We start from the raw sequence: 14,897 nt of genomic DNA on the forward strand, positions 1-14,897 counted from the left end.
ACAGTTCTTTGGTGTATTCTTGCCATGACTTTTTCATCTCTTCTGTTTCTCTTAGGTCCTTGCCTTTTTTGTCCTTTATTGTGCCCATCTTTGTATGATATGTTCCCTTTGTATCTCTAATTTTCTGGAGGTGATCTCTGGTCTTTCTATTCTATTGTTTTGCTGTATTTCTTTGCATTGTTCACTTAAGAATTTTACCAAACTCTAAGGGGTTTTCTGAGTTTTACTTCCCCAATAAGACATCAACTATTTTTGCATCCATTTTATTATATAGTGTAAATCACAATGATCAGTAAAGCCAACATAAAGAATATTAAAATGGCTCTTTGAGGCTCAAGGGTAGTGGCCCAGCGCAGGAAGAGGAAGCTCCTGCAGATGTGTAAACAATTGCCAACCTAAGATAAACGCTTGACAGCTCCGCTGGCCAAGTCGCGGGAGAAAGCAGAAAGCCGGCGGGAGCGTTAGTTCCTCCTTCCCGGCCCCGCCCGCCACCACTGAGGGTGTGGGCGGGGGGAGGGACTCGTGAAGACGCCACGCCTCTGCCCCGGCTTCCTCCGGCTGCGGGGTCTGGAGAAGGTCGGGGTGTTGTCACTTCCTTCGGAGCGGCTCTCTGTATCCGGGTCGGCCGCTGTAGTTGCCGCTGTGGCTCAGGGGCTGGGCCCGGGTCTCGCTGCCGTCAGAGAGGAGCAGGCTGCGCTCGGCGCTACCTTCTGCGACCTGGCCGTCAGCCCCACGTCGCCGGCCTGGAGGGGCAAAGAAGACGAGGAGGCCAAGGCTCCCTCCGGGGTAAGTGCCCCTCGGGAAGGCTGGGGCCGGAGGGTCAGGCCTCGGGGGCAGACATCCGAAGGGCGCACACCCGGGGCGGTCCGAGAAAGGAAGCCCCGAGCTTTATCCGTTATAGGAGGCGCCCTAGAAACTGCCCAGAGGCGCTTCCCGGATCCCCGCCCCGCTTCAGCCCCCGCCCTTGGCCAGGCTTGTTTGCTTTTTGCCACCCTTGCTTCCCCACTTCTCCCAACCTTTTTCCATTTGTGGTGGTTGTGCTCGGCTGAGCACCTGCCCTCTTCTCTGCCCCCTGCACACTTCCCGATCTGGATGCAGTCTCTGGGCCCTGTTAGTCCCCTGTTTCTCACCAGCGTGGGTCCTGGTACAGAACAAAGAAACTTGGATGTCTAACGTGCTCCACACCCTTGGGGAATAGACAAGGAAGCGGCGTTTGTGATGGACCCTGATACGTGAAAAGCTGAGTTCCTGCATGGACACTTATCTTTTACTTAAAGAGCTGGCACAGGCGGCTCGGGTTTCCTTGGTGCACCTGATGCCCTGGATGATCTGCTGGACCAGCGCATATTAAATCAGAAATTTATTTGCGTCTGTTACATCGATTTGAAACTTCCCCTTGGTCTGCTGTGCTCTGGCAAGCTCTTTGAGAGCACGACTTTAGTCATCCGGGTAGTCTTAGCGCCTTCCATATAGTTTAATGAAATGTGTGATTGATTTTTGATGTTGCTTTTTTTTCCCATCTTCACCTTTAAAAAAAAAAAAAAAGAATTAGACTACTTCTCCTAATGCTTAACTACTTAATTTTTAAAATTAAACGTATTCTTTATCTAAAATTGTATAGGAATTTCTACAATTTGTAAATGGATGTTTCCTCAGAATTTTAACTGAAGTTACTGTATCTAGTTATCCTATAGACCATTTTCTTGATGATCTTGCATTCTCCTTAGTTCTTATCATTTTACATTTTCTCCACACACTATTTTTAATTTTCATAATCTCTGTTGCAGCATAATATTGTTGGTTTTAGACAGGAAGTATTACGGGTCTCCTTCTGCAAACATAGGACTCGAACGCAATTATCATAAGTAAGTGTTACTGTAGTCTTTCAGCATTACAGAATCTTTGAAGCTGCTGCTGCTGCTGCTAAGTCGCTTCAGTCCTGTCCGACTATGTGCAAAAGGCAAGAACACTGCAGTGGGTTGCCATTTCCTTCTCCAGTGCATGAAAATGAAAAGTGAAAGGCAAGTCACTCAGTCGTATCCGACTCTTAGCAACCCCATGGACTGCAGCCCACCAGGCTCCGCTGTCCATGGGATTTTCCAGGCAAGAGTACTTAGCCAAATCTAGCTTGACAGTCTTATTCTGTAGAAAGTTGCCAGTGAACTGGAGACAGTGTGCTGTATTAGAAACAGTCTAGGTCTAACCTGGAAATCAGGATGTGGTTATTTGCCTCAAATATAAGCTAAAATTGGGATAATAACCGCATGTTTTATATGTGATACAGAATTTTTGGTTGGAATGTATGAGATATACAAACAGTAAATGGAAAAAGCACTCTTTGGAAAGTGGTTCTGTTCATTCTTCTGGTGTGACGCTCACAGAAGGAGCAGCAATGGAAAAAGACACCTAAGAAAGGAAGTATATGTATAGCCAGATCAGATGATTTAACTTTGGCTGACTGTGAATCGAAAGATGTCATCTTAAGCTTACAGTCTATAAAGCAGAGTGCTAGTATAATGTGATGATAATAATATTCCAAAGTTATACTTTTATATTGCATCTAATATTTGTAACTCTAGAAAGTATTAGAAATCAGTTATTAGGCTTTAATATTCTTAAAGGTCTCAGAGCCCTCCAGTATGTTCTGCATACTGATAATATAATAAATGTAACTTTTATGGTTGGCATAATTGTCCTGTGCTTTGTCTTCACAATTGTGAGAAACAGCGCTATTGTGATTTTTCTTGAATTTTGTATTAACATTTCTGATAGGGTATCACATTTAATTGAGGTATGTAATTGACAGATAACTTAGTTTTAGGTATACAACATCATGAGTCCGATGTTTGTATGCATTGCCAAATACATATGATAAGTCTAGTTAACATTCATCACCATATTTATGAAATTTTTTTTCTTATCATGAGAACTTTAACGATTTACTGTCTTAGCAACTTTCATATATCTAATACAGTGATACTAACTATAGTCACCATGCTGTACCTTTCCAGAACTAACTTACAGCTAAAAGTTTATACCTTTCTACCCCTTTCATCCATTTTCACGCACTTTCCACCCTCCACCTCTGGCAACTGCCGATATGTTCTCTGTGTCTATAAGCTTTGATTTTTCTGTTTTGTTTTCTTAAGATTACAGACACATAAGTGAGATCGTAACGTGTTTGTTTTTCTCTTTTTGACTTACTTTACTTACGTTACATGATGCCCTCAAGGTCTACCCATGTTGTGGTAGATGGCAGATTTTTTTTAAATGATGGAATAATATTCCTGTGCTTGTGTTTATCCATTCATTCATCAGTGGATACTTAGGTTACTTGCATATCTTGGCTATTGTAAATAATGCTGCTGTGAACATGGGGGTACACACATCTTTTCTAATTAGTGTTTTAATTGTCTTCCAATGAATACTCAGAGAGGAATTGCTGGATTGTACCGGAATTCTGGCTTTAATTTTTTGAGGAACTTCCTTCCTGTTTTCCATAGTGGCTGCACCAGTTTACATTCCCACCGAGGATTTCCTTTTCTCCACACCCTCACTACTGCTTGTTATTTCTGGTCTTTTTGAGAATAGCCATTCTAAGCTGTTAGTATCTTTGTGTCATTTCATTCTTAAAAACCTACATGACTCTGCTCTCAAGGAAACGAGAAGCAGGCATGTAGGATCTTTACAGAGGTGTATTGGCGACCCTCCCGAACATACAGGCTGGCCAAAAGTGTTTTCCTCTGTACTACCAGCATTGCCGGCTTCATAGGAAAATGTGAACATGAACATTTGGAACAAAGTCCTTTCGTTTAAATGGGGATGTGAAAGGCTTGCCTAAGCATGTCCTTTTGCCGAACAAAATTGATTTGAGTGTACATGTTGAGTGCTGGCACTTATTCCACCATCTGTGTTAAACTACATAATAGTGAAGTTGTCATGTCAAATTTTAAGTTATAATTTGGGCGTTTCTAAATATGATCTTAATATTTAATTTTTACTTATATTGTTAGGCTGCATGAGGAAATCCCCATTTTCATCTTGGTTGAATTTACCACCACACTTCACTGAAGTCAGCTATACCCTTTTGAATTTATCTCTATCACCACCACTGATAACTGGCATAAGTAATAATGTGCCACCGCTACCACAAGTTTGTTGAGAAATCAAGTTATTCCTCTTGCATTTGGTTGTTTTGACAGTTAGCATCTTAAACTATTACTTCCCCATTCTGATTTATTTATATTGTGAGTCAGCGATATCCTGATTTCTTTCAAAGTTGTTGTGCTTATATTGCTCCTTTCTTGCTTCCTGTTCTTAAAACTGCTGATAATGTGGTTCTAAGAACAGTCCTCTTTCAAGGACTTTCTAACTTTACCTAGGAGAAGGCAATGGCAACCCACTCCAGTACTTTTGCCTGGAAAATCCCATGGACAAAGGGCCCTGGTAGGCTGCAGTCCATGGGGTCGCTAAGAGTCGGACACAACTGAGCGACTTCACTTTCACTTTTCACTTTCATGCATTGGAGAAGGAAATGGCAACCCACTCCAGAGTTCTTGCCTGGAGAATCCCAGGGACGGGGGGGCCTGGTGGGCTGCCGTCTGTGGGATCGCACAGAGTCGGACACGACTGACGCGACTTAGCAGCAGCAGCAGCAGTTTAAACTTTACCTAGTGTATCAATATTTTTCCCTCTAAAACTTGTGATGAAATGGTTAAGAGTGAACCTATTTTTCTCTCCCTCTAGGTCCTGTTTAACAAGCCTAAATAATTATTCCCAAACTAAATATCCATGTCCACATGCTGGGGTGTATTAACATCATGTGACTCAATGATATTAAAGTAAAAATTGAATGAATCAGCTTAGTGAGCTGACCGACTCTGGTTCTCTGTGTTTAAAGTAGTATTTTCACGTGATAGACTTACTGAAGTGGTAAAATAGCTAAAAGACATGGTTTATCTTTTAGAATTGCACAAGGTGCGTATTTTCTCTTACAAACATAGAATATTTTTACCAACAGAAATGGACAGTATGTTAGTTTCCCCAAATATTTTCACTACTCTTTATTGAGGTGTAAAACTTAACAGGAAGCCTATTTATGTAGTTTAATTAGAAAAATAAGCGTGAGGTTGAGCAAAGCAAATGCTGATTATTCAGTGTTACACCTTACAATTAAATATTTATTTTTAAAGTTAACTAATATTTACAGGCTTGTTATGTGCCAGACACTGTGCTAGATGTTGCAAACATAGTGGTAGCAGCTTCCAGTCACTGCTTATATTTTTGAAATATTAAATATTTTTGAGTATGTGAAGTATTTGAAAAAATACTGAGAGCATCCTGTTATTTTTCCAGTACACCCAGTACAAATGTGAGACTAATTAATGAAACGTCTCTGGTTATTAAATCTAGGATAAAACATTTGTTCACTTTATGGTGAATATCAAAGGCTTAAATAAATCAAGATTATTGTATTTTAAGTGTGTTTTCCATTCATTTCTCAAAATTACCTAAGTTTTTCCCAGAGAATTAAAAATGCCTTACTCCTACATATAAATTAACTGACTTCCCAGCAAATATGTTGATGAAAAAAAGACAGCATTTGCTTTTTTTCTGTTTGCAAGTAACTCCTCAAAAATGTAAACCTTTTGAAGATTTTTGAACCTCTTAAGCCTAAGTAAGAATTCAAACTGGGAAAAAAAAGCCTCCCAGTCTTGGCAGAGATAAGAATTTAGTTTACTGTGTGAAATCTAACACTTTAGAAAATTTCTATGTAATTTTGTTATTGTTGTTCTGGAACATAATGGTTTTTGCTACAGCTTTATGTGTCTTTTGAATGTTATAATGACATAACAGATAGGCAACCATTAAACATGACCACTGGTTACACATACGTGGTTTTAAAAGTTAAATAATACAGAAGGATTTACTGTGAAAAGCCTCATTCTCCCCATCCCACCTTCTTCCACTGGTGTCAATCACTTTTACCTCTGTTTTAAAACTTATAGTTATAACTAGTAATACTTTCTGTCTCCTGAGATGTATGTGTTCAGTTCAGTCATTCAGTTGTGTCCAACTCTTTGTGACCCTATGGACTACAGCACACCAGGCTTCCCTGTCCCTCACCAACTCCTGGAGCTTGCTCAAACTCATGTCCATCAACATGAGTTTGATGGTTGGTGATGCCATCCAACCGTCTTATCCTCTGTCTTCCCCTTCTCCTGCCTTCAGTCTTTCCCAGCATCGGGGTCTTTTCTGATGAGTCAGTTATTTACATCAGGTGGCCAAAGTATTGGAATTTCAGCTCAAGCATCAGTCCTTCCAATGAATACTCAGGACTGATTTCCTTTACAGTTGACTGGTTTGATCTCCTTGCAATCCAAGGGACTTTGCAGGTCTGCTCCAACACCACAGTTCAAAAGCATTAATTCTTTGGCACTCAGCTTTGTTTATGGTCCATCTCTCACATCCATATACAACTACCGGAAAAACCATAGCTTTGACTATATGGACCTTTGTTGGCAAAGTAATGTCTCTGCTTTTTAATATGCTGTCTAGGTTGGTCATAGCTTTTCTTCTAGGGAGCAAGAATCTTTTAATTTCATGGCTGCAAGTCACCATCTGCAATGATTTTGGAGCCCAAGAAAATCAAGTCTGTCACTGTTTCCCCATCTATTTGCCATGAAGTGATGGGACTGGATGCCATGATCTTAGTTTCTTGAATGTTGAGTTTTAAGCCATCTTTTTCACTCTCCTCTTTCACTTTCATCAAAAGGCTCTTAGTTCCTCTTCACTTTCTGCCATAAGGGTGGCATTTCATATCTGCATATCTGAGGTTATTGATATTTCTCCCTGCAATCTTGATTCTGACTTGTGCTTCATCCAGCCAGGGGTTTCATATGATGTACGATGTATATACGTTAAATAAGCAAGGTGACAAGATACAATCTTGACTTACTCTTCTCCCAATTTGGAACCAGTCTGTTGTTCCATGTCCGGTTCTAACTGTTGCTTCTTGACCTGCATACAGATTTCTCAGGAGTTACTTCATTTTTTAAGTTAAGTTTAGTCATCTACTGATTTACTCTAATGTAAGTGAATCAGATATTCCATTTATACCTCCTGCCCCCTCAAGGTACCATAGTTTTTGTTGTAATGTTAACCAGTTGACCTAATGATTTCTTAAATATATTTAAACCTCTCTTTCATATTCCATCAACCTTGCCAAACTCTAGATCCGTCATTTTGTAAACTGAGGATAGTAACACCCATATCCTTCCTTAGAAAAACTGAAACTAAGTTAGAACATGTAGTGGCATGAATAGAAATATTCACTACGGTCAGTGTCTGAAAACTCATGCTAAAGTACATGAGAAAAGCTTGGTATAGATATGAAACAAAAAAAAATATGGCAAAATTCATTTACTGAACAGGTACTGAATAGCCCTCTTTAAGCGGCTCAGAAATTGTGGCATTGGAATTATGGAGAAGTAAATATTAGAGACAGCACACCACGTGGGCTCTGCTGAATTAAGAGTATAAATGCTAGTTACTAGTGTTCAATTTCCAGAATTAACCTCTCTCCAAAGGACAGAAAATTTGATGATGGGTCTAGAATAGAGAATATATTTATTTACTTTTATTATTTGTGCTCCTCAGCCCCAAAATTGCTTTTCCATAATTCACAGTACCTAGTAAATGGTGAATCATGTCCTGGACACACACATGCATGTATACGTGTGGAATAAGCACTTCACTGCACAGCACCCTTATCACAAACGGTAGTTTCTAGAATATATGTATTCTGACTCTTTTCTAATTCTTGGGGCGGGGAGAGGGGAATGGAAAGGAGTAGTTGCAGCCCACTAAATTTATTTCATGATCGGGGTGGAAGTGTGAACTCAAATATAAGATTATTGCATCTTTTCAACAGATAATGTGGAAAATAAGCCTATGAAATTTTTTCTTGCTCTCTCTTTTCTTTTTTTTTTTAACAGGATTTTGGCACTCTCGATTATCAGGAGTTTGTAGTTGACATTGAGTCCAGACTGAGGATGGAAGGTGTAGAACTTAAGGAAGAATGGCAAGATGAAGATTTTCCAATGTGAGCAACGTTTTAAAATGAAAACAGATTCAAAACAGAACTTCACTACTTCTTTACTGAGGTGTCACTTACTGAATGAATATTGATTGGACTTCTTAAAGAAACCCAGTGTTGCAAAATGTTCATTTAGTACTAATAATAGAGTCTTCAGAATTTCTAGAGGAAGATGGTCTTTAGAAGCCTGCAGGAATTATTAAATTTTATGCTTTTATTTTAAGACAAAAACTTGTTAAGTTAGACAAGGAAAGCTTTCTATATTATCTGGTGAGCTACCGTGACACGTTTGTGTTTGCGTTTACGATTCTGTCGGCACTAGTTAGGGTAAGAGAGAGAGCGCAAAGGCAGACCGTATATTTAAGGGATACTTCTGTGCCATTTTGGTCAGAAGACCATCTCAGTGCATAAGAAGGTTACTTAGCAGTTGGAATAGGAACAGCTGGTGAGTACTGAGTCATTGCATAGCACAGCATGATAATCGTAGTACAGAAATGCTGAGCTCAAAAACATCATCGTCATGTGCATATTCCCATTTTAAGTGACAGTTCAGCTTCATCGTACATTGTATTGTACATTCCATTAAATTCATGCATTTGAAGCATATTCATTTTGTAAAGTAATGATTTATAAAATTTGTTTTGTAGTTGTATTCAAGAGCTGTTACATAGGGAATATATACCTACTTTTATGTGTTACTTATATAGATATGTAAATCAATTGAGACAGTTTGAAATTTTTCTTTAACAGTAGTTTGTAAATTACTCAAGCTTAAGAAACATTGCTTTATTCAGTTTTCTACATAATTGTTTCTATAAGCTATTTTAATAGATCTTTGAATGTCAAAAGATTTTTTTTTTTAAATTTCTGGGTTAAAAATTATGTCTGTGTGTTTTAGACCTTTACCAGAAGATGATAGTATTGAAGCAGATATATTAGCTGTAACTGGACCAGAGAGTCAGCCTGGTAAGAACTTGACACTTAGAAATAGACTTTTATCTGTGGTATTTCTTTTTAACACACTTTGTCAAGAAATAAAATATACTCAGTTTTTGTTCCATCATAGGGTGCCAAAGGGTAAGTTAACTGTTTAGGAAAGCATTTTTGGAATGCTTTGGAATACTTTGCAAAAACATACCCTTGGGTTTTAGAAATTTTGATCATGAAGGAGAGAGGGAAGATGATTTTTAGTAGTAAACAGTGACTGGAAGTTCTGCTTCTGTTATTTAAAAAAGCATGTCCTTGCTGGGATGTGTCAGCTTGCTGTGATACAGAAACAGTAGTGATCAAAGTCCAAAGTTTGTACGTAAGGGCTTTGGAATTGTTTAATGAATGTTATTTTCTCAAGAATAAAGTGATTAAAGTTCTCTTATTCGATTTATGCATCTAAGCATCTTTTCTAAATATATCTTTGATTTTTCTTTTTAACCCATTCCAGGCTCACTAGAAGTTAATGGCAATAAAGTGAGAAAGAAACTAATGGCTCCCGACATTAGCCTAACTCTGGATCCTAGTGATGGCTCTGTGTTGTCAGATGATTTGGATGAAAGTGGGGAGATTGACTTAGATGACCTAGATACACCATCGGATGACAGTAATGAATTTGAGTGGGAAGGTAGGTGTTTCGTTGATTTTACCTGACCTTTATTAATGATTGTTTGTGTTCATGTATATGCACAGTGGCATTTTCACTTGATCATGAAACCAACTAAAATCAATGATTAAGGGATTTTTTTGAAATGAGATGTTATCAATTCTAAAGTTCATGTATAGGTTGTAAAGATATAAAAATTGGCTAACGTTGAATATTATGGCTTTCCAAACTGTTTAAGTAGATTACCTGTGGCTTTATTATTTTTTTTAATTGCCCAGTGCTATACAATTATGTTTTTCCATTTTGCTCCCAAATATTGCTTGATAATTACAGCGTTCTTTTATTCAGTGGATTAAATAAGAGGGAAAGCACTGAAAAACATATTTCAGGGAATTCTTAAAAGTAGTTAAGAATTTGCAGAGAGGGAGTTCTATAGGGATGGTTTTGAGGTGTGTTTTTGAGGGTTTTTTTTTCAGTGGGTTCATCTGATAGTGCTGCACTTTGTAAACAACCAACTTGAACTAATGTAGTCTCCTTGACTCCACTCTTAGATTTGTTATCATTAGCTATTTGGAATTGAAAGGAATTGGCATGTGTTTTGCATTGCATGCTTCCTTTAGTTAGATAATTGCTGTCTAGTATCTTTGTAGTTGGGAATAACTTATATATGCATATTTCATCTTTTAAGTGTCTTTTGCTTCCGAGCAAAAGTTTAGCACTAGGTATGTTATCTGCAGTAAAGAGTAAGATTCTTAATGTACTTTATCTTTTGTTCTTTTTTCTTCCCCATTTTACTGGTTCAATAAGCAATCCAGTAGTAAACAATATTTTATAAAGATACTGAAATAGTTTTCTGCCTATGTGTTTTGTCTCTTCTTTCTTTAATGCTGCTGTAGTCATTTCCTGGAAGGATATTTTCCGTTAACAACTTTGTCTTGGAAACAGACAACTAACATACAGTAGGTTTCCCCTTCCCCCATCTTTTGGTAAGGACTGTGATACTAAAATTTTGAAAATCATTACATCATGAAAAATCAGCTAAAATGCAACCTTAAACTGTAAATTATACCTAATCACTGGTGCTTGTGCTTTGGCTAATGTCAATTTAAAATAGACTTTTGCATGTACACTTTGGAATATTATCAAATAATTTTCTGCTTTATGAAACTGATCAAATGAGAAGTAACCATTGACTTGTTAACCACTTTCTATCTGGTATTATAATGTTTGGGGAATAATTTATGTGTTCAACAACAAAAAACATTGGCCCCCAGAGAGTTGCTTTAGTTAATATAGTGGTAACTATCTGTCAAGGACAGTGTTGTCAACAGGATCTGCAAATTGTAGATGTACATTGTACTGCGATTAGGTCCTCTGTGAATTAAGCAATACAAAAAAAGTTAAAGAACTATGATTTCCAAAAATAAAATGGCCTTATATCAAGAGTAAGCCGTTTTCTCTATTATGGAAGAAATATTTAAAATTCCACAAACAGGGAACTCTAATCAATATTATGTAACAACCTAAATGGGAAGAGAATTTGAAAAAAAAAAAAGATACATGTATATGTAAAACTGAATCACTTTGCTGTACGTATGAAACTTTCACAACATTGTTACTCAATTATATCCCAATATAAAATAAAAAGTTAAAAAAAATTCCGCAGAAGGTATAATAAAAAATATTCTCTAAACAGTCTGATTAGATAGTAAAGTGGTTAACATGTAATTTAATTTTTATTGTATAAGTAACAATCTGTGATTCAAAAATCTTTTGACAGATGATCTTCCAAAACCCAAGACTACTGAAGTTATTAGGAAAGGCTCAATTACTGAATATACAGCAGCAGAGGAAAAAGAAGATGGACGACGCTGGCGTATGTTCAGAATTGGAGAACAGGACCACAGGGTTGATATGAAAGCAATTGAACCCTATAAGAAAGTTATTAGCCATGGAGGTAAGAGCTACCAAAGATTTTCCAGATTTTTTTAATACACTATCAGATATCTGAATGCTTAAAGAATCTTTCCTTTGGGATATTAACATAATTTTGAAAGTATAATAAACATGTGTCCTTTTAGAAATGTAACGGGTTTGAAGTAAAGGAAAAAAACATTTAAAATTTGTTAATATACACATACAATAAGTTCCAAAAGTATAAGAGTATGCAATGAAAACTATCTCCCTCCACCCTTATCCCTAAACACCCTTAAACTGAGACTTAACACTCTCCTCTTTTTATCCATTTATACCCCAATACTTTGGCCACCCAATGCGAAGAGCTGACCCATTTGAAAAGACCATGATGCTGGGAAAGGTTGAGGGAAGGAGAAGAAGGGGACGACAGAGGATGAGATGGTTGGATGGCATCACCGACTCGATGGACATGGGTTTGGATGGACTCCAGGAGTTGGTGATGGACAGGGAGTTCATGGGGTGCTGCAGTTCATGGGGTCGCAAAGAGTCGGACATGACTGAGCGACTGAACTGAACTGAATTTATATGGAGTAAAATACTCTAATCCTTTGTTTTATTTTTGCAGTATTTGCAAATTCCTTTTTTAATTTTCCATATTCATTGAGATAAAACTGACATATAACATTCTGTATAAGTTTAAGGTATAAAATATGTTGACTTGATGCATTCTGTATTGAGAATGATTGCCACCATAGCATTTGCTAACACTTGCATCACATCACATAATTACCAACTCTTATTTGTGGTGGGAACATTTAAGGTCTAGACTACCCTTTTAGCAACTGTTAAGTACATAATAGATATGGTTAACTGTGTTAACTATTGTCACCATGTGCTACATTAGTCCCCAGAAATTACTCATCTTCTGACTGGAGGTTTGTACTTTGACTGTTATTTCCCCTTTTATCCTGTCTCTGGTAATCACCATTCTAATCTCTGTTCCTGAGAGTTTAGACATTTTAGATACAAGTGATATAGAGTATTTATCTTTCTTGTTTCACTGCTGCTGCTGCTCTGTCACTTCAGTCGTGTCCACTCTGTGTGACCCGATAGACGGCAGCCCACCAGGCTCCCCCATCTCTGGGATTCTCCAGGCAAGAGTACTGGAGTGGGGTGCCATTGCCTTCAGTGCATGAAAGTGAAAAGTGAAAGGGAAGTCGCTCAGTCGTGTCCGACTCTTAGTGACCCCATGGGCTGCAGCCTACCAGGCTCCTCCGTCCCTGGGATTTTCCAGGCAAGAGTACTGGAGTGGGGTGCCATTGCCTTCTCCATCTTGTTTCACTAGAAATGCCCTAATCTTAAGTGTATAATTCACTGAGTTTTGACAAATGCCTGTATAACCATATATACTCATATAATCTACACCCCCTAGACAGACAGAACATTTTCATTGCCCCAGAAAATTCTCTGGTACTCCTTCTCAATGAATACCCTCTATGCAGTAACCGCTGTTCCAATGCCTACCCCATGGTTAGTTTTGCCTGTTACAATCACGTGACTGGAATCACAGTTTACACTCGTCTGCTTTCACTCAGCATAATGATTTTGACATTTTTCCTTGTTGTTGCATGTATCTGCAGTTCATTCCTTGTTACTGCTGATTTGTTTATTCATCTCTGTTTTGATGGACCATGTGAGATTTTTCCAGTCTGAGCTATTACGATTAAAACTGCCATGAACATTGTTGTACAAGTCTTTTATGCTTATAAATACAACCTGACCCTTTAAAATATGATTCTTAATTTACCTTAAAACTGTGAACAAACCACTTAGCTTTACCACAAAGTGGAGAATTCATTCTGCATTTTTATGGAACACCTACTTTGTGTATTTCTGGAATATACGAATATAAGCCTTGGTTCCTTAAGAAATTTACAAGTCAAATAGGAAAAGCTATGATGTACAGCTATAATTTATATCATTCTGACTGTCCTGTATGTAGAAGTTTACATAGTCACTGTTTAAATAGCATCAGAATGTTACTCCGTAGATCATGTCATATAACCTGAATTCCTCCTAATGCAGGACAATGTGCCACATATGTCAAGCAGATTGGTTTTTTCACGTAGTCATTTCTGCTTAATTTACCCTCTGCCAAATGCTTTGTCCTGCTTATTTCTGTGGTCTTCATTCATTTGAAAACAAATCACTTGAATGTTTGCAGTTGCATTATTCTGCCTAATTTAGTCTTACGCAGGGAAGAAAACAGGATAATATGGATCAGGAAGTGCACAGATAATGTATTAATTCAGCTCATTCTTTGGAAGCAAGTTGTGAGACCTGCCTTATGGTTTAAACCTAATATTTTTGAGACATAGCACTTCATTTAAGAGAAAATAGTAATTAGGGCCATTTTGTCCTACTGAGTTACTGCAATGTTTTGTGACTAAGGGGTTAAGAAAGGTAGTGAAGATTCTAATGAAATGTTCAACCTTTTCAGTGCATGTTTGTAAACAATCAGAATGAAAGTTAAAGCAGAAATACTCCTTGCTGGTTACAGTTTAATATCTGTTATCATTAAAACATTTACATTTTAGAGATTATAATTAAAGCATATTTTAGTGCTGTTTTTCTTCACTTAGTCTTATGTCAGAGATATAATCTTTTCTTACTTTGTAAGGCTCTAAAAGCTACAAAATGCTAGACATCACTGAATGTAAAACTATTTTTACATTTACTATTTACATGTAAAAGTTGCATAAGAATGTTTTATTGCAGATGTATATTCTTGGATTGTATGATTCTATCCACTTGATAAAATAGGGCTAGCTTTCTGAGTATGCTAATTTAAGTGGGTTTCTGGTTTATAAGGCCACCATATAAACCAGATTTTATATCTTTATTGTTTTTGAGAAGAGAGGATTTTATTGTTTGTGAGAAGAGAGGATTTAAAGATCTTTGTAAGACTATACAAGGTCAGACCAATGACAGCAAAAAATATACTTTTTGATTCAGAAATGTGTGGAACATAAACCACTATAATTTATCAACTAAAAATGATATCCCCTGAAAAGTCTTCAGAGTATAATCATGCTGGTTTCTTTTTCAGGGTATTATGGAGATGGATTAAATGCCATTGTTGTGTTTGCTGTCTGTTTTATGCCTGAAAGTGGTCAACCTAATTATAGATACCTGATGGACAATCTCTTTAAGTAAGTAGATCATCACAATATTTGGAAAGAATTGAGTAAATCATATCTCTAGTTTAAGAAAGTGCACTTTATTTAG

General features: G+C 37.5%; 1 protein-coding gene across 5 annotated transcripts in view; it reads left to right on the top strand.

Moving 5' to 3' along the window:
- The first annotated feature begins 410 nt into the window (after positions 1 to 410).
- BNIP2 (BCL2 interacting protein 2) overlaps positions 411 to 14,897 on the top strand; it is a 51,413-nt gene continuing 36,926 nt past the window's right edge. For 2 of the 5 annotated variants that reach the window (XM_069596341.1, XM_069596344.1), the window contains exons 1-7: positions 594 to 786; positions 1,882 to 2,021; positions 7,998 to 8,104; positions 8,997 to 9,064; positions 9,537 to 9,713; positions 11,473 to 11,649; positions 14,719 to 14,821. In XM_069596341.1, coding sequence (XP_069452442.1) covers positions 8,055 to 8,104; positions 8,997 to 9,064; positions 9,537 to 9,713; positions 11,473 to 11,649; positions 14,719 to 14,821 — 575 coding nt within the window. In that variant the 5' untranslated portion in view covers positions 594 to 786; positions 1,882 to 2,021; positions 7,998 to 8,054. Of the gene's footprint in view, positions 787 to 1,787; positions 2,022 to 7,997; positions 8,105 to 8,996; positions 9,065 to 9,536; positions 9,714 to 11,472; positions 11,650 to 14,718; positions 14,822 to 14,897 lie in introns of all 5 variants that reach the window. The other 3 variants (XM_069596340.1, XM_069596343.1, XM_069596342.1) reach the window with 2 other exon arrangements.

This window comes from Ovis canadensis, chromosome 7, assembly GCF_042477335.2.
Source record: "Ovis canadensis isolate MfBH-ARS-UI-01 breed Bighorn chromosome 7, ARS-UI_OviCan_v2, whole genome shotgun sequence".
NCBI classification, from domain to species: Eukaryota; Metazoa; Chordata; class Mammalia; order Artiodactyla; family Bovidae; genus Ovis; species Ovis canadensis.